Raw genomic sequence first — 25,572 nt, 5'->3', positions numbered from 1 at the left:
ATATTGAGAAGTGGCTTCCTCTTGAAAAATGATGATAGTGGCATTGCTTTTCCATGGGATTTTTAAAAATCTAAAATAAGACATAACACTTTTTGATTGCATCCTGGAACTCTACCAAAATACCCTAAGAATGGAATTCAGGAGGAGATTAGCCCATGTTCTACTTTATCCAAGGAGGATTAGTTACTGAAGAATGAAATAGCCTTTGTCACATGGTAGTTTCACCTGTAAGCCAGCTGGCTCCATGGCACAGACCCAGAAGAGAGTGTTAGAAGGATGCTTCCTTTTTTTCCCTCCTTTTGTATGCTGTGATTGAAGTTGTCTTTTCTCCCATCCTCAGACTCTACTAGAAACCATGAAGGCAGACACAATGTCATCTTAATGTACTCTGAAAGAAGGGCTTTTTTTAAAGCAACGCACACTAACGCTGCCAGTCTCTAGCCAAACTGCTCCTCACTCACGCTATTCTCCACCTTCCATCCTTGTGCCTTTGTACTGGTCATTCACCATGCCGGCATTGCACTTCCACCTGCCCGTCACCTCAGGAAGTCCTCCTTCTTTCTTTAAGATACAATTCAGACACCATCTTCTACAAGAAGCCTTGCCTGATTTCCCTCAACTGCTAGTAATCTCTCTCTCTCTCTCATGGAAACCTGAACCTAAATACTTTATGTAACTAGAGAACTGTCCTTAGAGTCAGAAAGACATGAGTTCAGATCCTGCTTCTGACATTTAACAGGTTGTGTGACTCTGGACAAGTCACTTAACTCCTTAGCGCTCTAGGCAGTTTTCTAAGACTATAAATTGCAAAGATGGAACAGACCTGCATTTGTAGAGAGAGTTACCTCACCCAAGTATACTAATGAAACCACTGTTCGAGGCCCTAAGTCCAACTTTTCCAGTTATGAAAAATATGCTTAAATTCCCCCCCCCCCATTTTCACACAGCCTCCATTAAAATACTCTTCCTATAAGCAGAGGTAACCCTGAGTTCTCAAAGGCTTTTTTCCCACCTGCAGAGCACAAGTTAAACCAAGCCAAGGAGGTTTATTAAGTACCTACTGTGTGCCAGCCACTATGCTAAGCACTGGGTATATGAAGAAAAGCAAAAAACCAGCTCCTGCTCTCAGGGGGCTCACTGTCTAATGGGAGAGACAACATGCAAACAACTCTGTACCAACGAGCTATGGACAGGAAAAACTGGAGATAATGTCGGAGGAAGGGCACCAAGATTAAGGAGGAAAGACTCTCTGGAAGACCTTCCTGGTCTAGAAAGTCTTTGAGAATGATTCCAATAACAGACTGGGCTGTAGCTCTGCCATTCGACGACCAGCCCCTTTAAGTACTAAGAAGCTCATCAACAGCTTGACCATAGACTGATGGATTTTTCATCCACATTCACTCTTGAAGCTTGGATTCCGAAGGGACTGTAAGCCCTATAACCACACTGATGAAATGATGGCTCCTTGAAGCATTGTTGTAAGCAGCATACATATAGCAGGCAGAATTGCAAAAAATTAGGAGGAAATTTAAGTTGAAAAAAAAATTTAAAGCAACCAAACACACACACACACACACACACACACACACACACACACACACACACATTACAAAAAAAGGTCCCCTTTTCCTCAACATCTTCCTGCCCCCACCTGTAAAAATCAAATGATTGATTTCTTTCTCGGTAAGGGCCAAGGGTGGTATTTATAGCCCCACAGTCAGCAGAATGGAGATAATCTAAGTTCTATTGGTTTTCCTAGCTGAAAGCTATTTTAACGGATGGGGGGGGGAACCCACAAAACTCATCTCCCCTTGATCAATTGTAGAAATGACCAGCAGAGAAATTTACAGAGTATCTTTCAGTTCTAGTGAACACAGCAGAGGCTTAAGACCTTTTGTAAGCTTACTAGTAAAGGATTAATGCAGGGATTGTGCTTAAATGTTCTCAAAAATATTCAAGGTGAGGCAGGATATTTAATAATTTGTCAACTAATTTCATAACCTATAATGTATTTTGTTTTAGATGTTGATGGTGTGTCAGACAGCTTAGGGCAACTTATATTGCAGCAAATTCATCCCAGACTCCACTGTGTTTAAGTCTTGAAGTGCTTAAAAGCGTATATGTTGTAATTGTTTCATACAGCTATTCAGTGTAGAAATGCCATGGTAATTAGTGAGGATATTCATCAGAGTCGGTTTCACTAGAAATTTCCTTGTGTCAAAATCATCTTTAATAGCACGGGGCATGAAGCATGCAATTTTAAGTCATTGTCTTCTTTAAAAAGCTATTGAGTGTGAAATACAAAGGTGGTTATACCAATTAGCCACAGGAGGAGCTTAGATGCTACACCATTTTGAAAAGGTGGGATTTCCCCCCTCCCTCCCTGTTTGGATTATTTCATTCCAATTTACCTGAGTTATATTTCAGACAGTCATTTTTCAGAGCTCAGGTTTATCAGCTTCCCTCAGAAGTCCATTAGAAATCAAGGGTTGAACTTTGCCCTGTGATTATTTGTTTCCTTACTGGATACTCCAAAATGCATTTTCCCAAGATCAAGTAAGGAGACCTTTCTGTATTTTGGATTTCCACTCAGGGCCAGCACCCCATTCTCTTTGTCATTGAAATCTAGGAGGTAGACTGATCCACTAGATTTTAACTGAAAACATTTATTTGAAGGAACTTTAATTTACTAATAAAAAAAATTCTGTCTTCTGTTCAGAATATTTTGAATGGTTGAAAATAATGTTAACTGTCAACATAGTGTATTTTTTTGAAAAAAGCTAAAATAGTATTTGTGCTATTTTAGAAAATGAACCCAGATAATAAATTAAATGTTGCCTGTCCTGGATATCAGTTTAAAAAAAACTGCTATGGACGGTGAAATATTTAAGTAATATTAAGGAAATAGGACCTTCTTTCCAATACTTGCATTAAGTACACACATCTGGATGGCTAATAATGTTCTTTGTTGTTACTGTTTTTTGTAACCAGGTGTCTTATTAAGGATTTTGAAAAGCGCCCATCTGTCACACATCTCCTAGAGCACCCATTTATTAAAGAAACCCATGGTAAGGATTTGGCTTTGCAGAAACAGTTGGCTAAGCTTCTTCAAGACCAGAAACCATATCGAAGCTCTGTTGTCAAATCCAGGTAATGTGCCCTACATTTTCCTACAGCCACTCTCTGATTATTCCTAAAACATCCTTTCAAATGTCTTCATTTGCTAGCCATTATGACCAGTAATTATTATATCTCTGCATTTTCAAGAGCTTTATTTACATTTAGTTAAGTGCTCCAAGCTCTGGGAATGAATGCAGGGCTTTCCATTTGTGCTTTTACAGCTAGTTTCATTCAATCAGAGCTGAAATCTCATCTTGTTCTGGTGGCCATTCAACTCTTTTTATATTTATTCAATGCATAAAAGTATCGCCAGTAAAGGCAACTATAGGAAATAAGTAACTGGTAGATCCTGTGAAAAACTTTCTTTGGGTGAGTGCTAAATTACAAATATGACTGTACATGGAAAAATAATTTGGGAAAGATTAAAAACTGAAAGGAGCGCTTTTTCTGTAGTATGGTCAAAGGTTGTTTTCTGCTTAATTAAACATGCCCAAGAGACAATTTAATATTTCAGATAAGTCACATAATCCTTGGTCCTATCCTTTAAAAAATTTTAACCAAGTTTCTTCCTTTTTTTTTAAAGATAAAGTTTAAAATGAAGGTTCATTTCATTCAAGATCGCTTAAAGAGTGTTGGTTGCTAAGAAATAGTTCTCTGGTTTCTGTCCAGGAGGTGGCAGAATTTCTCTTTTAAAAAAAATGAATTTAAATGCTAATGAAGATTCCTTCCTCAACAATCATTTGGTGATGTACAATTTGCTTGGACACAGATAAGCTTCAGTCCATTTTTATTAAAACAACACTTGAAATAATGTTGATGAAGAAAATTAAATGTCATGATTCGTAAGTCATGGAAATATATGCTTATTCTATAAGAACTTTCCTGATTATAAGCAGAATACTCCAAATATTTCTGTGAGGCTAGGAATGCTAAGCCAGGGAGAAGTATAGTTTCAGTGTGAATGTATCCTGCTGATTTCTCTTCTCCTGCTACAATAGTAGCAACTTCCTGCTCTGTACCATTTTGGCCTTCCCCAATTTTTTCATCCTCTCCCTCTGCATTCTTTTAAAGAATTGACTTACCATATAGTGAAACCAGAGAATTTCTACTGGTTTAGTGTCCTAAGAATACCAAATGAGTCCCATTTGGCTTCATTTCTCTACTTCCTCCCCCCTCCCCCTTTTTGGTTTCCTTGTCTTGCCCAGAAAGCTACTTTTAAATAATCCAAGGCAGGTTAGCCACTTCCTTCTAGGTTATATTTTGAAGGCTGGCAGAGAAAATTTCCCAGACTTCCTTGACAAGGTCATTCAACTCTGCTATTTGTCGCTTTCCCTCTCATGCCTGACAGCTGTCTCTTCAGATACAGTCTTTTTCTTTATTATCTCTACAAAAATAGCTACCAGCTTGGCTTCCATTACCTGAGAAAATCTGTCCTTCACTCTCCCTCAGTGCTTCTAATTCCTATTGTAATTCTTGTGCTACTTTGCCAAAACCTGAGTTTTTCTTTTCTTTTCTTTCCTCACAGAGAAAAGAGAGGCTTAGCCATAGACTCAGGAATCTTTGATCCCACTTAGAAAGTTGAAGTTTCTTTGGACAGAGAGATCTTTATTGATATCACTTATAGGGATAGGCATAGGGATAGGGACTATATCTGCGATTTCACTGATGTAAGGAAGTCCTGGATAAAGAAACTCTTTGTACCAATAGAGGTTGATCCCTTCTCTGCACCTTATACACTACCTTAGAGAGTTGTCTCCAGAGCAATGAGAAGTTAAATAATTTGCCCAAGGTCATATAGTAGGAATGTGTCAGACCAGGACTTGAACTCAGTTCTTCCTACTGTGGGCCCAGCCCCCTATCATCATGCTGTCTCCCAAGATGATTTATAATACTAGTAGATGACATTTACATAATGCTTTAAGGTTTGTAAAGTACTTTGCATACAACACCTCATTAGAGTATCACAGCTCTTCTAAGTACTGTTAGCCCCATTTTGCGACTGAAGAAACAGCAAGTGTTAGAGGCAGGATTTGAACCCAAGACTCCAAGTCCAACATTCTGTCCACTACCTATGAAGTTTATGTACAACACACAGTAATTTGCAAAATGCTATAATGTACACAATCTCATTTAATTCTCTCTCTCTCTCTCTCTCTCTCTCTCTCTCTCTCTCTCTCTCTCACACACACACACACACACACACACACACACACACACACACACCCTTTGAAATGGACAGGGCTGGTATTGTTAGACCCATTCTACTGGATTAGAGAATTGAGTCTTGGCATGATTAAGTGATTTGCCCAAAGTTACCTTTCTAGGGAGTAGTGAAAAAGAGATTAGAACCCACCGACAGTTTCCATCTGTTGGTATTGACATCGTAGGATTTGGGGCTTGCTTTCAGTATATATTTCTAGAATTTCATTTGAATGCCTAACACCTATTTACTAGCCTAGAGTGACAATGTTTATAATCTTTTTAAAATTATTTTTACAAAGTGTAATAATGCTGTGGCATGAAGGGTCAAATTTATCTTTCAATATTCTCACCCAAAGACCTGGTAGCCTTTGTGTATTGAATAGCCCCACTATACCTTTAAACTCGTAAAAATGATTGGATTAAGAGCTAGAAGGGACCCTAGAGATTATAGAGCAATGTGGGACACTGGAAAGAGCACTTACTTTGGAGTCAGAGGATCTGAGTTTGAATCTTGCCTCTGTTACTACCTGTGTAACCTTGGCAAGTCAGTTGCTCCCTTGGGCCTCAGTTTCCTCATCTGTAAAATGGACTAGACAGTCTTTGTGGTCCCTTCTACCTCCAAATCTAGGAACTCCCTCATTTTATAGATGAGAAAACTGAAGCTAAGAAAAGTAAAGAGATTCATCCAAGGTCACACAGTAAACCAGTGGCAGAGATAGTTTTGGTGCCCAGCTTTCCTAACTCCCAGGTTTATGTTCTTTTGCAGGTATCCTGGCTATAATACACCTAAAGAAAATTTATTAACACACACACACACACACACACACACACACACACCCCTTTTGGCAGAACTCCTGGCCATGAGTCCTAGATCATTGCTTGGTTAGCTCCTTCTGTCTTCTGATCTAATGAAGTTTCCACGTTGTCTTGAATTACCTATCACCATTTACAGCCATTTCTTTGTTTTTGCAAAAGGAAGTAGGAGCTCCTCCTAAAGTAGTCAATGATTACCTCTTTTTGCACAAAGTGACCCTGGGAAAGTCACTTAACCCTGTTTACCTCAGTTTTCTCATCTGTAAAATGAGCTGGAGAAGAAGCGGAAAGCCACTCCAGTATCTTTGCCAAGAAAACTCCAAATGGGGTCATGGAGTGTCAGACACAACTGAAATGACTAAACAATAATAATTCTATTTGTATTAAATATCTCCCCAAATAAAAGGGATCTTTAGGACTACATTGCATAGTACAAGTCTATTATTTAGAGCCCAAGATACTAGGGAGATTTTATTGTTTGTTGTTGTTTAGACTTCTAATCTGAATCTATTCATATAATATAACTATGTGATCAAATAGTATGACCAATTCAACCTAGCCCAGGTATCCTTTCAATCTTCTTAGAAGGGAGCTGAGTGTCTATATTCTAGCCATTCAAGAACTGAAAAATCACTCTACTTTCTCCTTTTTTTTAATTAGACCCTGGTAAGTAAGCACATTACTAGAATCTGGCAAGAATAACAACTAGAAAATTGCTACTAACCCCCACTCCCAATCCAATCCAAAAAACATTTATTAAGCACCTGCTAAACACAAGGCAACATGTTAAGCACCAGGGCTATAAAGACAAAATGAAGATAAAATCCTTTCTCTCAAAGAGTTTTCACTTTATAGAGAAGATATGACTTGAAAAAAAATAAATGAGACAGTAATACCTTAAAGATGGAGAAAGGTACCAACTAGGAGAGAAGTATCAGGAAAGTCTTCCTCTAGTAGATGGTACCTGAGCTGTACCTTGAAGGAAGTTATGGACTCTTAAGATACAAAGATGAGGAAGGAGTGCATTCCATGAATACGTGATAGCCTGTGCAAAGGTGGAGATAGGAGATGATATTAAAAGTTCCAGGTATAGCACATAGACCAGTTTGACTAGAATAGGTAGTATATAAAGGAGAAATACTGTGAAGTGAATAGAAAGGAAATAGAGACTATGAAGGGTTATCCTAGAGATCATAGGATACCAGGGGTTCTTGAACAGAGAAGTTGTGTGGTCAGATTCATGCTTTAAGAAAATTATTTTCTCAAAAGCAAAGAGAAACTAGAAGTCAAAAGACCTAATAGAAGGCTGTTGATATAATACAGAAGAGAGTTGATGAAGCATTAACTAGGGTGGTGGCTGTATGAGTTGGCAGGAGATAAAGATGCAAAATATGTTATGGAGGTAGAATCAATGACTTGGCAATTGATTGAATGTGGTTGGTGTAGGAGAGGGAAAAGTTGAATATGACTCCAAGTTTATAAATTCAGTTGACTAAAAAGATGGTGGTGCCCTCAAAAAAAAAAAAAAGAAGTTTATAGGAAGGAAGAGTTTAGTGTGGAAAGTAATAAGTTCCATTTCAGATATGTTGAGTTGTAGGTGCTGATGGGACATCCACTTGGACTTATCTGGAGAGCAGTCAGTGATACAGGACTGGAGACTGGGGTAGATATATAGATCTAGAAGTCATTTACACAGAGGCCCAGGTGATAATTAAATCCATGGCAGATGATGAGGTTACTAAGAAAAGAGTATGGTGAAAGAAGAAAAGAGAGCCCATGCTAGAGTGCTCTGGGGCACCCATGGTTGGAGGACAAGAAATAGATGACAATTGAGCAAAGAATACTGAAAAGGAATTGTCAGACACATAAGAAGAAAAGTTGGAGGTGACAGGGTCATGAACACCTAGGGAGAAGAAAGTACCTGGGAGGAAGATGAGCCACCAGTGTCAAATGCTGCAGAGAACTCAAGAAGGATGATCTCTTGAGAAGAGGTCATCAGCTTTAGCAATTAAGAGGTCATTGGTAATCTTGTAGAGGATATTTCCAGTAGATTGGTGGGGATGGGAAGTCATCATGCAAGAGGTTAAAAAATGAATGGGAGGAGTAGAGACAGTTTCGTGTCTGTGCCTATGTTATCTTTCCTCAGGAGAATGCGAGGTCCTTGAGGTCAAAGACCATTTTGCTTTTGTCTCTGAATCCCTTGTGCCTGATACAGGATTTGACACATAGCAAGTACTTAATAAATACTCTTTGAATTGAAATGAAATTTAATTGAGTGTAGATGCTTTTTCTAGTACCTGACATGCCAGATAGAAACTACCTTATAAACCCATCTTTGGGTACACAAATGCCCATAATCCTCTCATCTCTGATGTAAAGCCTGGGAAGGTCAACATTCAGCATTCCAACTCCAACCAGATGGGCGTGTGTGTGTGTGTGTGTGTGTGTGTGTGTGTGTGTGTGTATACATATGTATCTACCTTGATTTTTATCCATTATCTTCCCACATGAAGCCAAGTTTACCACTCCTAAGGAAAGAAGTAATAATGTTTAGAAAGAAATTGATCATGTACTTAATATCATTGACTTATAGGCAGCTGCTGAGTCTCTGTCTCAATCTACTGCTTCCAGATCATAGGGGAAATAGAATTTACGATCAGATTTTGCTTGGTGAAGATGGAGAACCTTGACTGATGCTTACATATCCCCCAGCACAAATTTAATGATAAATACATTCAAATTCATAGAATGTCAGTGCCTATCTGGCACTTCCAGATGCTCTGGATAAACACATTTTCCTCAATGAACCTGGTAAATCAAGTGGCATTGATCGTGTTGAGATGTTCTTGAAATAAACTCTCCGGGCTTAGCATATGGAAGAGTGCTGTAGTTGGCTTGGCAGTTGTTATGTTCCTCATGACAGATGGCCTTGAGTTCCCTAATGTTTCTTCTTTGAAAGAGATAAGAGCCCAATGTGGAATGGTGTAGCCCAAAAGATTAGCCAATTATAGTTTTGAGTTTGAGGATAATGGATGATTTAAAAGTTCAGAAATGCTTTTGAACCATGCAGTTTCTGAATTTGGATCCAGTCCTAGAACTATATATCCATTTACTTTTGACCAATTATTGTGTCTCCCCTTCACCCCAAAGAAAGCAAATAATAAAGGATTTTTTGAATTTTGAATGCAAAATAATTTTTATGAGTTATATATAAATGAATCTTACATACACAAGCTAATTTCTTCTTATAATATCCATAAATTTAAAAAGAAGTGGTAAAAACATCTATTTATATGTATAAAAATGCATGTATATTTATTGCTGTACAAGAGCATAGTCAATAGAAAGTAGGTCCAGGAGCCAGGAGTTCAAGCCTTTCTTCTACTACATACTAGATATGTGATCCTGGGCAAGTCACCCTTATAAGTGCTCTAGATATCTCTCAAAGACTTTAAGTTACAGAGGAAGTGCTGTCTTTCATTGATAGAAGGAGTATCCTTATTCACAGTTCCTTATACAATAGAATTCCAGGTCTAGTCTCTATACCTAAAATATATTAGAAAAAAAAGTGTATTTGTGGATCGCTGGAGTTCTAGGTTTTGAATGATAGCTCAGGCAATATGACCATTGTTTCCTGTATAAGTGCCGCTGTGAAACAGGATGAAAATGTCTTCACTATAGTGAACAAATATGTAGCTCATACAAAAAGGATCGACCTTTGTTTTCAGAGCAATAGTAGTCTACTATTTTTTTTTTCCACAACCTGGGCCTGTTTAAAAACTGTACGTATTATTTATTTAAAAACTACAGGTCCTATTTTGTCGTCTCAGTCCTGTCCCCATAAGCTTTACCTCCCACAGGAGGCTTTTCCTCAGCTGCCACAGCCTTCCCCTCTAAGGCCTTTGGCCTTCTCTGTTAGGAGAGGGAGGGTAGGACAGCATAAAGAATACTGTATTTGGAGAGAGAGGAAATCAGAGGACTTGCCTTCAAATCCTGGCTTATTTATTATTTGTGTGATCTTAAGCAAATCACTTCACTCCCTTAGGCCTCAGTTTGTCATCTGTAAAATGAGGAAGTTGTAACAGATGACTTCTGATATACTTCCAACTCTATATCTTTTTGTTTTCCTCTTTGCTTATGTTTATTTCCTTTTTTATTTATTTGCATTTTAGTTTTCCCTAATTACATGTAAAAAACAATTTTTAACATTCATTTTTACAACTTTGAGTTCCAAATTCTCTCCCTTTCTCTCTCCCCACCCTCCCCAAATTGAGAAGGCAAGCAATTTGATATAGGTTACACATGTGTAGTCATGCAAAACATATCCATAACAGTGATGTTGTGAAAGAAAACATAGACAAAAAATAAAGTTTTTAAAAAAGTGTGCTTTGGGAAGCTAGGTGGATAGAGTGGATAGAGCACCAGCCCTGGAGTCACAAAGACCTGAGTGCAAATCTGGCCTCAGACATGTAGCACTCACTAACTGTGTGACTCTGGGCAAGTCACTTAACCCCACTTGCCTCACAAAAAACGTATGCTTCAATCTGTATTCAGATACCATCAGTTCTTTCCCTGGAGATGGATAGCACTTTTCATAAAGACAACTTCAGAGTGGTCTTGGATTGTTGTATAGCTGAGAATAGTAAGTCATTCATAGCTGATCATCTCACGATATTGCTGTTACTTTGTACATAGCACATTTCACTTTGCATCAGCCCATGCAAGTCTTTCCAGGTTTTTCTGAGAGAATCCTGCTCATCATTTCTGATAGTGGTCCATCATAATCACATGCCACAACTTATTCAGGCATTCCCCAATTGATGAGCATCCCCTCAATTTCTGATTCTTTACCCCCAGAAAAGAGCTGCTATAAATATTTTTGTACATAGCCTTTTGTTTATCTCTTTTGTTTGGAATACAGACCTAGTAGTAGTATTGCTAGGTCACAGGATACGCATGGTTTTATAGCACTTTGGGCATAGTTCCAAATTGCTCTATAAAAATGGTTGAATCAGGTCACTACTCTACCAACAGTGCAGTAATGCCCCACTTTTCCCATATCCCCTCCAACATTTGTTATTTTTCTTTTCTGTCCTATTAGCCAACCTAATAGGTATGAGGCAGTGCCTCAGAATTGTTTTAATTTGCATTTCTCCAATCAGTAGTGAGTTAGAGCATGTTTTCATGTGGCCATGGAGAGCTTTGATTACTTCATCTGAAAACTGTTCATACCTTTTGATCATTTATCAGTTGGGGAATGGCTCTCATTTTTATAAATTTGACTCAGTTTTCTATATGTTTGAAAAGATGCCTTTATCAGACAAACTTGCTTCAAAATTTTTTTACAGTTACTGTTGCTAAATGTATTTTCCTCCATGCTATTTCCCCCCCAATTCATTCCATTCTCTCTCCTTTCACCCTATCCCTCCTCAAAAGTGTTTTGCTTCTGACTGTCCCCTGCATTCTATCTCCCCTTCTCTTATCCCTTTCCCCTCCTATTTTCCTGTAGGGTAAGATATATTTCTATACCCAATTGAGTGTATATATTATTCCCTCTTTGAGCCAACTCTGATGACGGTAAGGTTCACTCACTACCCCCCACCCCTACTTCCCCCATCTTCCCCTCTACTGTAAAAGTTTTTTCTTGCCTCTTTTATGTGAGATAATTTACCCCATTCTATCTCTCCCTTTCCTCTTCTCCCAGTACCTTCCTCTCTCACCCTTAATTTTATTTTTTAGATATCATCCCTTCATATTCAACTCGTGCCTGTGCCTTCTGTCTATATATAATCCTTCTAACTGCCCTCATAATGAGAAAATTCCATGAGTTACAAATATCATCTTCTCATGTAAAAATGTAAACAGTATAATCTTATTAAGTCCCTTATGATTTCCCCTTCCTGTTAACCTTTTTATGCTTCTCTTGAGTCTTCTGCTTGAAAGTCCTCTATTTCATTGAATGTCCATTTTGTCCCTGAAGGATTATACTCAATTTTTCTGGATAGTTAATTCTTCATTGTAATTCTAGTTCCTATGCCTTCCAGAATATCATATTCCAAGCCCTCCAATCCTGTAAGTTAGAAGCTATTAAATCTTGTGTTATCTTGACTGTGGCTCCATGATATTTGAATTTTTTTTTTCTGGCTGCTTGCGATATTTTCCCCTGGACGTAAGAGCTCTGGAATTTGGCTATAGTATTCCTATGAGTTTTCATTTTGGGATCTCTTTCAGCAAGTGATCAGTGGATTCTTTCCCTTTCTATTTTACCCTCTGATTCTAGAATATCAGGGCAGTTTTCCTTGATAATTTCTTGAAAGATGATGACTAAGCTCTTTTTTGATCATGGCTTTCAGGTAATTATATATACACATATATATCTTGGATCTGCTTTCCAGGTCAGTTGTTTTTTCAGTGAGATATTTCACAATGTCTTCTGTTTTTTCATTCTTTTGGTTTTGTTTTATTGATTCTTGATTTCTCATAAAGTCATTAGCTTCCATTTGCTCAATTATAATTTTTAAGGAATCTTTCCTTCAGTGAGGGTTTGTACCTCCCTTTCCATTTAGCCAATTCTACTTTTAAAGGAGTTTTTTTTTCTTCAGTGAATTTTGTGCCTCTTTTTCCATTTGGCCAATTCTGCTTTTTTAAGGTATTCTTCTCATTGTCTTTTTGGACCTCTTTTACCATTTGGCTTTAACTTTTTTTTAAGATGTTATTTTCTTCAGTATTTTTTTTTTGTCTCCTTTACCAAGCTGTTGAATCGTTTTCATGATTTTCTTGCACCACTCTCATTTCTCTTCCCATTTTTTCCTTTACTTCTCTTACTTGATTTTCAAAATCCTTTTTGAACTCTTTCATAGCCTGAGACCAAATCATATTTTTCTTGGAGGCTTGGATGTAGAAGTTTTGACTTTGTTATCTTTTCTGAGTGTATGTTTTGATCTTCCTTGTCACCATAGTAACTTTTTAAGGTCAGAGTTTTTTTCTACTGTTTGCTCATTTTCACAGCCTATTACTTGACTTTTAACTATATGTTAAAGTAGGGCTCTGCTTCCAGGGTGGAGGTTACACTGTTCCAAGTTTCAGAGGTTTTGTGCAGCTGTTTTCAGAGATACTTCTAGGAACCTGTAGGTTTTCAGTTCTTCCAAGGTGATATGATCTAAGGAGAGGTGTTTACTACTGTCCTAGCCTGTGCTTTGGTCTGTGAGTGACCACAAGTACTCTTTTCTGCCCTGGAATTGTGAGGAGTGTCCCCACTCCAGTGTGGCCTCAAGCTCCAGTGTGCTAGCACTCCTTCTCTCCCTGGAATTGCCACCTAGGACTATGACTCTGATCTAAGCATGGGCAAAGCAACAGAGTCCTGCCTCAGTCATAGCAAAAAGACCCTTGTAATTTCCTTCTGACCAGTTGTTCAACCCCCTTACTGTCTGTGGGCTGAGCTCTCCAGAAGCAGCCACTGCTACTGCTGATTCAATGGCTCCCAAGTTTGCTCCTGGTTTGCTGGGGTCAGGGCTGTGTTGGCGTGGCCTGTGGACTGAGAGGTCTGGAAACCACCACCGCTGCCAGTGATTCAGTCGCCCTGAGGCCTGCTCCAGATTTGCTGGGACATGGCCTGTGATGGCCCGACCTGTGCTGGACTATGCTCTTCTCTCACCCTGGTACAGCAGAGCTTTCTTGCATACCTTCTAAGTTGTCTTGGGCTGAAAATTTGTTTCATGCCATTATTGTGGGTTCTGCTGCTCTAAAATTTGTTTAGAGTCATTATTTAAAGGCATTTGGAAGGGTTTGGGGGAGAGCTCAGGCGAATCCTTGCCTTTACTCTGCCATCTTGGCTCTGCCTCCTCTAATTCCATGCCACCTCCTATTAAAAACCTTTCCTGGTCTCCTCCACTGTTAGTGTATCATGCCCCTTCAGATTACATTGTACTTATTGTTAATGTATCTGCTTAAACATTGTATCTAAGGGGCAGTTAGATGGCCCATTGGATAGGGCACTGGTTCCAGAATCAGGAGGACTTGACACTTATCAGCTGTGTGACCCTGGGCAAGTCAACCCCAATTGCCTTGCAACAGACAAACAAACAAACAAACAAACAAACAAACACCAACATTATATCCAGCCCACTAAAGAAGTAATTACTCTTTCTCTCATATCTCCAATTGAATGAATTTCTCTTAGGACTTAGTGAACTGACAATTCTCTTCCCTTGGCCCTTCAGTACTGAAGAGCAACTCTATCCAACCACAAATGCTTGTAACCTTATGTAGCCTGAGTCCAGCAGGCCTGGGAAGGCAAACAGAACAAGAACAGGGCCACTGTGTGCCGGGCTCTGGTTGGGGTGGAGCAAAGTAGTTGCCCCCTAAACTGAAAAATCTTACAAGTTAGGTTGCCAACTTCAGCTCTGGTTTCAAAAAGCAATTAGCTATAAGGAATCTGATTGCTTTCAGCTGTCATTTCCTCTAAACGATGGTAATAATAGCAAGCAAAATTTTGAAAAATAGGTTTAGGTGATTACAAAATTCTCTCTAGGCACAGTTTAATGGGGGTTATATTCAGATTTCCCAAACCCCTCCACATGGCTAAATAACAGGTATCATTAATACCAAATAAAATGAAAACCTAATTTGGGCAAAGAAACACCACTTTGGGAGATGGTTATACAGAACAGTCCTTATTCACATTGGAAATTACACATCATTCTGATCCAGGCCAGCTATTTGAGACGTTACAATTTAGTGATGTCAGTGTTTCCATTATTAGTTCGTGGCCGACACATCAGAAGTAAATACTAGGATTCACGATGCATGGGAAATTAGCCAAGGAGCTTTCAGGGATGTCAATGGGAGTCTGACTATTAGTTGTCTTCTCCTTTTGGTAAACCTTTCTCCCACCTAGCTTTCATCCCAGAAGTTCTCCTTCGTCATTTTTAGTTTGAGGTTGGGATAAGAGCTGGACCAGTGTTTTTATTGACTTCTCTGATTTTTTTCTGGTATGGAGCAGCTAGATGATAAAGTGGATAAAGCTGAGACTGGAGTCAAGCAGACTTGAATTCGAATCCAACTTCCAACACTTACTAGTTGTGTGATCCTGGGCAAGTCACTTCATAACCTCTTTGCTTTAGTTTCTCCATCTGTAAAATAGGAAAAATAATAGCACCTACCTTTTAGGATTATTGTGAGGATCAAATGAGATAATAATTGTAAAGCACTTAGCACAGTGCTAGCACATAGTAGGTGCTATGTAAATATTAGCTATTATTAATATTTATTATTATTTTCTGTTTTATCTCCAGCTTCTTAACATCAGTGTTATTGTTGCTAATTTTAATAGGTATAGGGAGTGGACCTTTGATTTCACTTGTCTAGGGAATTCCCATGTGAGGAAACTTCTACCAATGTTTGTCAGCACCTTTTCTGATCTTGTCTTCTTAGAAAGTGCTCTAAGGTGTCAAGAGACTAAGTGATGTGCCCAGGGACACATAGCTCATATGTGTCAGAGGTAGTATTTAACCTCAGGTCTCCCTGACCCTGAGACTACCTGTCTATCTATTCTGCCGTACTACCTCTCTTACTTTTGGAGGTTGTTAAGTGGATAGAGTGTAGGGCCTGGAGTCAGGAAAACCTCAGATAAGTTTGGCCTCAGACACTTATAAGCTATGTGACCCTAGGCAAGTCACTTAACCCTGTTTGCCTCAGTTTCCTCATCTGGAAAATGAGCTGGAGAAGGAAATGGTAAACCACTCCAGGATCTTTACTAAGAAAACTCCAAATGGGGTAACAAAGAGTCAGACGCAACTGAGACGACTACACAACAACAACAACAACAACAACAACAGTAACAACAGTAACAATGACCTAGGTAAATAGGAGTGAGATAAATGTACTCTAAAACTTTACATCATAAGTATCTACAATTTAAGTTCATAATGGCAGAGCCATAACCGCAAAAGAGCTAGCATGGGGCCAACATAAAGGACTTTGAATTGACTGGAGAATGACACAGATTGTCATTCATCAATACCTTGTGGTTCTTCCTTCATGCTCATTTCCCTTTCCCCTCAACTCTTCAGAATGCTTCCCAGACTTCTCTCTTATGATTCCTTCCCAGTCCTCTGGATTTGTTTATCCCTATGCATTCTTTGGCTGGACCTCAGCATGGCATCCCCTTTACTCTTTGGGACCAAGCCCTCCTTCTCCCCTATCCCCTGGCCCCCCAACATGTAGGATGTTCTCTCCCTTAAGTCTATTACTTGTCTTTAATCATCAGCATTCTTTGGTCTTCTTCCCCATAATGACTATATATTTATAATTCATTGTATTCTCTTGGAGGAGACATTACAATTATCTGGTGTTTATATGCTTTACAGCTTCCAGATTCTTTTACATGTATCATCTTACTTCTGGTGCTTCCCTCTTGTAAAACAAAAACAGAGAGGTTTGGGCCAAGAAAGAGATCAACTCTTATAGGCAAATTTCCCTCATGAGAAGATATTTTGGTTTTTTCTCTTTCAGAAAGTTGAAATCAAGGAAGACCTTTTCTTTAAATTTCTGAAAGGGTTCCCACAACTAGCCGGGGAAAAAAAATTGTTACCCGTGGAATTAGGAACAAGAACTTGCTCATGTCTGGGCACCAATTCCCATAGGCCATGAGGAACTTCATTGTGTCTCTACTTCCACAACTAATTATGACCAAGACAATTCTGGCAGCACCTAACCTTTTAAAATGAGCACACTGGGTAATGTCATTAATATCTTTTACCAGAATGGAACTTGGGAAGAAGATTGAGCTATTAACAGAAAAATCTCCTGCTTATAATGCTTACACAGTCACAAATAAATATAATACAAAATAAGACAGGGTAAAATGCTTAAAATCAGGGTAGAGAGAGGCTTCATGAAGGAAGCAAGTAGTACCTTAGTACCTTTCCAGTCTTCTTATACCTTACTTTGTATCACTTACTCTTTGATCCAGTGACACTAGCCTTCTAGCTGTTCCACTATCAAGACACTTCATCTCTCAGCTCTGGGCATTCTCTCTGGCTATTCCCCCATGGGTGAAATGGTCTACTCCAACTATTGACCTCCCTGGCTTCCTTTAAGTCCTAACTAAAATCCCACTTTCCACAGAAAGCCTTTCTCAACACTTCTTAATTCTGGTGCCTTCCCTCTGTTAATTATTTCCTATTTATCCTGTGGTTTGTCTTGTATATATTTGTATATTGTGTCCTTTATTAGACTATAAACTCCCTGAAGTCAGGAACTGTCTTTTTCTTCTTTTGGTATCCCCAGCATTTAGCACAGTTCCTGGCACATAGGAGATACCTAATAAATGTTTATTGATTGATTGGCTAACATGATAAAACAGAAAAATGATAAATGCTGGAGAAAATGTGGGAAAATTGGAACACCAATGTGTTGGTGGAGTTGTGAACTGATCCCACCATTCTGGAGAGCAATTTGGAACTATGTCCAAAGTGCTATAAAACTGTGCATACCCTTTTGACCCAACAATACCACTTCTAGGTCTGTATCCCAAAGAGATCATACAAATGGAAGAAGCATACACATGTACAAAAATATTTACAGCAGCTCTTTTTCTGGTGGCAAAGGATTGGAAATTGAGGGGATGCCCATCAGTTGGGAAATGACTGAACAAGTTGTGTTATATGAATGTAGTGGAATATTATTGCTCTATAAGAAATGATAAGCAGGCAGACTTCAGAAAAACCTGGAAAGACTTATATGAACTGATGCTGACTAAAGTGAGCAGAACCAGGAAAACATTGTAAGCAGTTAATAGCCACATTGTATGATAACTAACCTTGATAGACTTAACTCTTCTTAGCAACACAAGGATCTAAGGCAATTCCAAAAGACTCATGGTGGAAAATGCTGTCTACATCCAGAAAAAGAACTATGGAATCTGAATGCAGATTGAAGCATATTATTTGCTCTATATCTCTTTTTTTGTTTCTTCTTTCTCGTGGTTTCTCCCATTGGTTCTAATTCTTCTTTACACCATGACTAATGTGAAAATAGGTTTAATACGCATGTATATGTTGAGCCTATATTAGTTTACATGCTGTCTTGAGGTGGGGAGGAGAGGAGAGATGGGGGGGAAATGTGGAACTCAAAATATTATGGAAGTGAATGCTAAAAACTAAAAATAAATAAATTTATTATTTTTTAAAAGGAAAACTATCAGCATAATTGACCATCTCAACAACAAAACCAACAAAAGTCATATGATTATCTCAATAGATATAGAAAAAGCTTTTGACAAAATGCAATGCCTATTCCTATTAAGAAAACTAGACAGCATAGGAATAAATCGGGCTTTCCTTAAAATGCTACATAGCATCGATTAAAAAGCATCAGCAAGCATTATTTGTAATGGGAGAAAACGAGAAGCCTTCCCAGTAAGATCAGGGGTAAAGCAAGAATGCCCATTATCACTACTATTATTCAATACTATACTACAAATGCTAACCATGGCAGTAAGAGAAGAAAAAGAAATTGACAAAATTAGAATAGACAGTGAGGAAACAAAACTATCACTCTCTACAGATGATATGATGGTATAATACTTGGAAAATCCTAGAGAACCAACTGAAAAACTAGTTGAAATAATTAACATTAGCATAAGTTTCAGGATAGAAAATCAATCCATATAAATCATCAACATTTCTATGTATTACTGTCAAAGTCCAGCAGCAAGAGATGGAAAGAGAAATTCCATTTAAAATAATTGTAGGCAATATAATATACTTGGGAGTCTGCCTGCCAGGAAAAATCCAAGAACTATATGAACACAATTACAAAACACTTTTCACACTAATAAAGTCATATACGAGCAATAAGAAATATATTAATTGCTCATGGGTAGGCCAAGCCAATGTAATAATAATGACAATTCTACCTAAATTAATTTACTTATTCAGTACCATACCAATGAAACTACCAAAAATACTTCATAGAGCTTGAAAAAGTAATGGCAAAATTCATCTGGAAGAACAAACAATTCAAGAATATCAAGTGAATTAATGAAAAAAATGTGAAAGAAGGTAGCCAAGCAGTACCAGATTTCAAACTGTATTTTAAGGCAGTAATCATCAAAATAAATTGGTATGGGCTAAGAAACAGAGTGGTGGGTCAGTGGAATAGATTAGATACATGGTATACAGTAGTTAATGACCATAGTAGTGTTTGATAAACCCAAAGACCCTAGCTTCTGGGTCAAGAATTCACTATTTAACAAAAACTGCAAGGAAAACTGGAAAATAGTTTGGCAGGAACAAAGTATAGAGAAACACGTCACACCATGTGCCAAGATTAGGTCAAGATGGGTACATGATTTAGACATAAAGGGTAATACCATAAGCAAATTAGGGGATCATGGAATCATCTATGTGTCAGATCTATGGAGAAGGGAAGAATTTATGGCCAAACAAGAGATAGAGAAAATTATTGGATATAAAATGGATACTTTGAATACATTAAATTAAAAAAAAAAGGTTTACACAGGTAAAACCAAGGCAACCAAGATTAGAAGAAAAAGTAGAAAACTGGGGAGAAAATGTTTACAGCAAGTTTCTCTGATAAAGGCCTCATTTCTCAAATATATAGAGGGCTGAGTCAAACTTATTAGATAAATGGTTAAAGGGTATAAACTGGCATTTTTCAGATGAAGAAATCAAAACTATCTATAGTCATATGAAAAATTGCTCTAAACCACTATTGATAGAGAAATGCAAATTAAAACAGCTCTGAGTTACTGCCTCATACCTATCAGATTGGCTAATTTGACAGCAAAGGAAAATGACAGATATTGGAGGGGATGTGGGAAAATCAGGACACTAATGTACTATTCCCAAAAGGCTATAAAACTGTGCATACCCTTTGACCCAGCAATTTCACTACTACATCTGTAGCACAAAGAGATTTTTTTTAAATAAGAGGAGGGAAAGGACATATTTGTACAAAAATATTTAGAGCAGCTCTTTTTGTGGTGGCAAAGAACTGGAAATTGAGGGGATGCCCATCAATTGGGGAATGGCTGAACAAGTTGTGGTATGTGATTGTGATGGAATACTATTGTGCTGTGAGAAATGATGAGCAATATTATATGATGATCAACTGTGAATGACTTAGCTATTCTCAGGAGTACAAAGATCTAAGACAATTCTGAAGGACTTATGATGAAAAATTCTATCCACCTCCAGAGAAAGAATTGGAGTGTGATTACAGATTGAAGTGTATTCTTTTTTACTTTATTTTTTCTTCTTTCTTTCTTTCTTTCTTTCTTTCTTTCTTTCTTTCTTTCTTTCTTTCTTTCGTTCTTTTTTTCTTTCTTTCTTTCTTTCTTTCTTTCTTCCTTTCCTTCCTTCCTTCCTTCCTTCCTTCCTTCCTTCCTTCCTTCCTTCCTTTCTTCCTTTCTTTCTTTTTCTTTCTTTTCTTTTTTCCTTCTTTCTTTCTCTTTTTTCTTTCTTTCTTTCTTTCTTTCTTTCTTTCTTTCTTCTTTCTTTCTTTCTTTCTTTCTTTTTCTTCTTTCTTTCTTTCTTTCTTTCTTTCTTTCTTTTTTCGTGTTTTTTTTCCCACAACAGGACTAATATGGAAATATGTTTTATGTGACTATACGTGTATAACCTAGATCAAATTTCTTGCTATCACAAGGAGGAGAAATGGAAGGATGGAGAAAATTTGGAACTCAAAATTTTAACCAATTAATGTTAAAAAAATGTTTTTGCATATAATTAAAATATTTTAAAAAGACTTCTCAGGTTTTTCTTAAACCATCCTGCTCATCATTTCTTATAGCACAGTAGTTGTCCATCACAATCATATATCACAACTTCTTCAGCTTTTCCTCAATTGATGTACATCCTCTCAATTTCTAATTCTTTGCCACCATGAAAAGAGCTGCTACAAATATTTTTGTACAAATAGGTCCGTTCCCTTTTTCTTTGATCTCTCTAGTATATGGTCCTAGCTGTGGTATTGTTGGGTCAAAGGATATGCAGTTTGATACACACACACACACACACACACACACACACACACACACACACATATGTATATATATATTAGCATAGTTCAAAATTGTTCTCCAGAACAGTTACATCAGTTCACAGCTTTATCAACAGTGCATTAGTATGCCTATTTTTCTACATCACCTCCTGCGTGTGTCATTTTCCTTTTCTATCATGTTGACCAATCTGATTCATGTGAGGTGGCTACCTTCTTCTTACTTTAACCCATGCAGAATGTGCAATGAGGTTTTGAGACTTTATCCAAAGACTTTCTCCATCTCCTGTATATTCTGCCCTAATACTTCCAACGATGACGCTGCCAAGTACTGAATTCCTATTCAGGTTGGTTGACACCCAGATGGACCTGCTAGAGAAGCTGTCATTGTTCTGGAAATCTACTACAGTCTCCTCTTTCCCCTCTCTTCTCTCTAAGGTTTTGGATCCCAACAAACTTAAAAAAGATCTCTGGCAACACATTTAAGGTGAAGTAAAAAAGGAGGGGTAGAAATCATGAGCTAAAGCAAATATATGTACTCACTACTTGCAGTTAACGTCTAATTCACTTCTCTAATGTGAATTTTTCATAAGAAGTTGTTTAGAACACATTTTAATTCATATTGATTGTGATATCTTTCTGGTCATTAAGATTACTTGAATTCTTTCTATTCACTTGCAGCATAACTGCAGGACATTAAGCTAATAGAGAGCTGGTGAGTCTGTCAAAGAATTTAAAGCTTGTGTGACACTATGCTTGAAACATTCTGCTAATCTAAATTTAAACAACAACAACAACAACTAAGTGAAGACGTCAGCATTTTCCCCAGTTCACCCAGCATACCTCTTCCACAAAAACTTAGAAAACATACCAGGCCATCTGATTGGGAAGCCAAAAAAAAAAGTCACCATAGTTTATTTTCCAGGCTGGGCAGCTTAGCAAGGTAGAAGGGTCTTGCATAATGGAGTGGGGCCTGGCCAGAAGCACAGTGAAGTAGGAGTGGGAAGTGTGGTTGGGAGCATTCCAGCACCCAAACATGATAAGAAGGCTGAGAATGAACACAAAGTTAGGAAACACTGGGGCAGAAAGAGATCCAGGGGATCCCTGAACCAGTCCTAGGAGTAGGAACAGGTGATACATGGCAGCCCTGTTGCACTTTACTCAAGAGAAGCATAAAAGGGGAGGATACACATAGCCTTTCAGAACTTTATACTCACCAGAGGTTTTGGAGGAGTCTAATTAGACAGAGAGAATGAGTATGTTTCTATTATATTGGGATGATCTCAAAAGAAAAATGGAGGATGGAGAAGAGAAATGATTTCACTTAGAAAGGGGGAAGGGAGATAAAAATAGGGAAAAGTATCTCACATAAATGGGTTGTGCAAGGAAAAATATATTCACATACATACATACATACATACATACATATATACATACATATATACATATATACATACGTGTATGTATTGAAGAGCAGCGGAGGCAAGAAGAGCAGGTACTACATCTCAACTTCATTCTCATTTGAACTAGTTCAAGGAGGGAAAAATATGCATATATATACTCATATGGATATAGAAATTCATGTTACTCAACGGTGAAATAGGAGGGAAAGAGATTAAGAGAAAGGGAGGGGGGGTAAGAGGGAAAATAGATTAAGAATAGCAGTGGTCAGAAGCAAAACATACTTTTGAGGATGGAACAGAGAAAAAAGAGAAATACAAGTGTAAGAAAACAGGATGGAGAGAAATACACAGTTAGCAATTATAAGTGCAAATAGGAATGGGTTATATTCCTTCATAAAATGGAAGAGGATAGCAGAATAGGTTAGAAACCAGATTCCAGCAATGTGTTGTTTACAAGCAATACACTTGAAAGAGAAAGACACACAGAGAATCAAAATAAGGTGCTGGAGCAGAATCTATTATGCTTCCCCTGAAGGAGCAGAAATCATGATTTCAGACAAAACAAAAGCAAAAATAGATCTGATTAAACAAGATAAACAGGGAAACTACATTTTGTGAAATATGCCATAGATGATGAATTAATATGAATACTGAATATGTATAAACTATGTGGCATAGAATCCAAACCCTTAAAGGAAAAAAATTAATTATAGGAGGAAATAGACAGTGAAACTATATTAGTGGGAAACCTCAATTTACCCTAGATAAATCTCAGACCTAGATAAATCCAAATAAAATAGACAAAAAAGAAGTTAAGGAGATGAAGATATGATATGATATGATAGACCTCTAGAGACTATTGAATGGGAATAGAAAGGTGTATACTTATATCTCAGCTGTGCATGGCATCTTCACAAAAATGGACTAACTAGTAGAAAATAGAAATCTCACAGACACATAGAGAAATATTAAATGCATCTTTTCCTGACCATAATATATAAAAATTGCATTCATTAAAAGGCCTTTGAAGCATAGATTAAAAATTAATTGTAAATTTTCATCCTAAATAAAGGGTGGGTCAAAGAACAAATCATAAGCAAATAATAATTTCACTAAAGATAATGACAACAGTGAAAAGATACACCCAAATTTGTGGCATTCATCCAAGGCAGTACTTAGGGGAAAATGTATATTGACAAATATTTACATCAACAAAGAGAGAAAGAACAGATCAATGTATTAGACATGCAACTAAAAAAAAAACCAACTAGAAAAACAACAAATTAAAAATCTCTAATTGAACACCAACATAGAAATCCTGAAAAACAAAGGAGAGATTGAAAAAACTAAAAGGAAAAAAAGATTAAGCTAATAAAACTATGAGCTGGTTTTTGAAAAAAGAAAGGATAAACTATTAGCTATTTTGATGAAAAAGAAAAAAAATTATCAGTATAAAAATGAAAAATGTAAATTCACAACCAACGAAAAAAAGTAAAAGCAATTATTAGGACCTATTCTACCCAATTTTGTGCCATAAAACTGGCAATCTAAATGAAATGGATGAATATTTACAAAAATATAAAGTGCCTAATTTAGCAGAACAGGAAATAAAATACTTAAGTAATTCTATCTTAGGAAAGAAACTGAAGAAAAAAAATAAAGGAACTCCCTAAGAAAAAAGTGCTAGGACCAGATGGATTTACAAGTGAATTCTAATGAATATCTAAAGAACAATTGCAATGCTATATAAATTGTTTGAAAATATTGATAAAGAAATCCCATCAAATTCCTTCTATGACACAGACACATATGATTTTGATACCTAAACTGGGAGATTAAAAAAGAAAAGAAAATTATAGACCAATTTCACTATAGAATGTTAATACAAAAATTTTAAATAATATACTAACAAGGAGATTGCAGCATTATATCACAATGATCATACACTATAACCAGATGAATTTATGCCAGGAATGTAGGGAAATTTGATATTAGGAAAGCTAAAAATATAATTAATCATATCAATAACAAAAACAAAAATCAAATGATTATTTCAATAGATTCAGGAAAAACTTTTGGCATAGTACAACATCATCCCTGTTTAAAAAAAAAGGACTTTAGAAAGCAAAGGACTAAATGGACCTTTTCTTAGAATAAGTAGTATTGGGGCAGCTAGTTGACACAGTGGATAGAGTACTGGCCCTGGAGTCAGGAGGACCTGAGTTCAAATGTGGCCTCAGACACTTGACACTTACTAACTGTTTGACCCTGGGCAAATCACTTAACCCTGATTGTCTCACCAAAAAGAAAGAAAGAAAGATAGAAAGAAAGAAAGAAAGAAAGAAAGAAAGAAAGAAAGAAAGAAAGAAAGAAAGAAAGAAAGAAAGAAAGAAAGAAAGAAAGAAAGAAAGAAAGAAAGAAAGAAAGAAAACAATAAGTAGTATCTATCTGGAACCAAGAACAAACATCTGTAATGGGGATAAAGGAAAAACTTTCTAATAAGATTAGGGATGAAGAAAGGATGTCCCTATTACTATTTGATATTGTACTAGAAATGCTAGCTATAGCAATAAGACAAAAAAAATAAATTGAAAGAGTATGCATAGGCAATGAGGGAAAACCCCCCCCATTACTTTTTGCAGATGATATGATGGTTTACTTATAGAACCCTTGAGAACTGACTAAAAAAACTAATCAAAATAATTAACAACTTCAGCAAAGTTGCAGGATATAAAATAAACCCACATAAATCATCAGCATTTCTCTATGTAACTGACAAAACCCAGCAGGAAGAGATAGAGAAATTCCATTTGAAATAACTATAGACAATATAAAATACTTGCCAAGTCATGCCCAAGAACTGTATGAACACAATTACAAAACACTAAACACAATTAAAGACAGATCTAAATAACTGGAGAAATAGTAATTTCTCATGGGTAGGCCGAGCCAATATAATAAAAATGATAATACTACCTAAAACTACCAAAGAATTACTTTATAGAGCTAG

General features: G+C 37.2%; 1 protein-coding gene across 1 annotated transcript in view; it reads left to right on the top strand.

Annotated features, from left to right (window-relative positions):
* Window positions 1-25,572, top strand: part of MYO3B (myosin IIIB) — a 632,072-nt gene that overhangs the window by 198,947 nt on the left and 407,553 nt on the right. Inside the window, exon 8 of the mRNA XM_078146159.1 lies at window positions 2,992-3,150. Coding sequence (XP_078002285.1) covers window positions 2,992-3,150 — 159 coding nt within the window. The remainder of the gene's footprint in view (window positions 1-2,991; window positions 3,151-25,572) is intronic.

This window comes from Phascolarctos cinereus, unplaced genomic scaffold (genome assembly GCF_003287225.1).
Source record: "Phascolarctos cinereus isolate Bilbo 61053 unplaced genomic scaffold, phaCin_HiC Scaffold_726;HRSCAF=1367, whole genome shotgun sequence".
Lineage (NCBI taxonomy): Eukaryota > Metazoa > Chordata > Mammalia > Diprotodontia > Phascolarctidae > Phascolarctos > Phascolarctos cinereus.
This window is presented reverse-complemented; position numbering and strand designations above follow the sequence as displayed.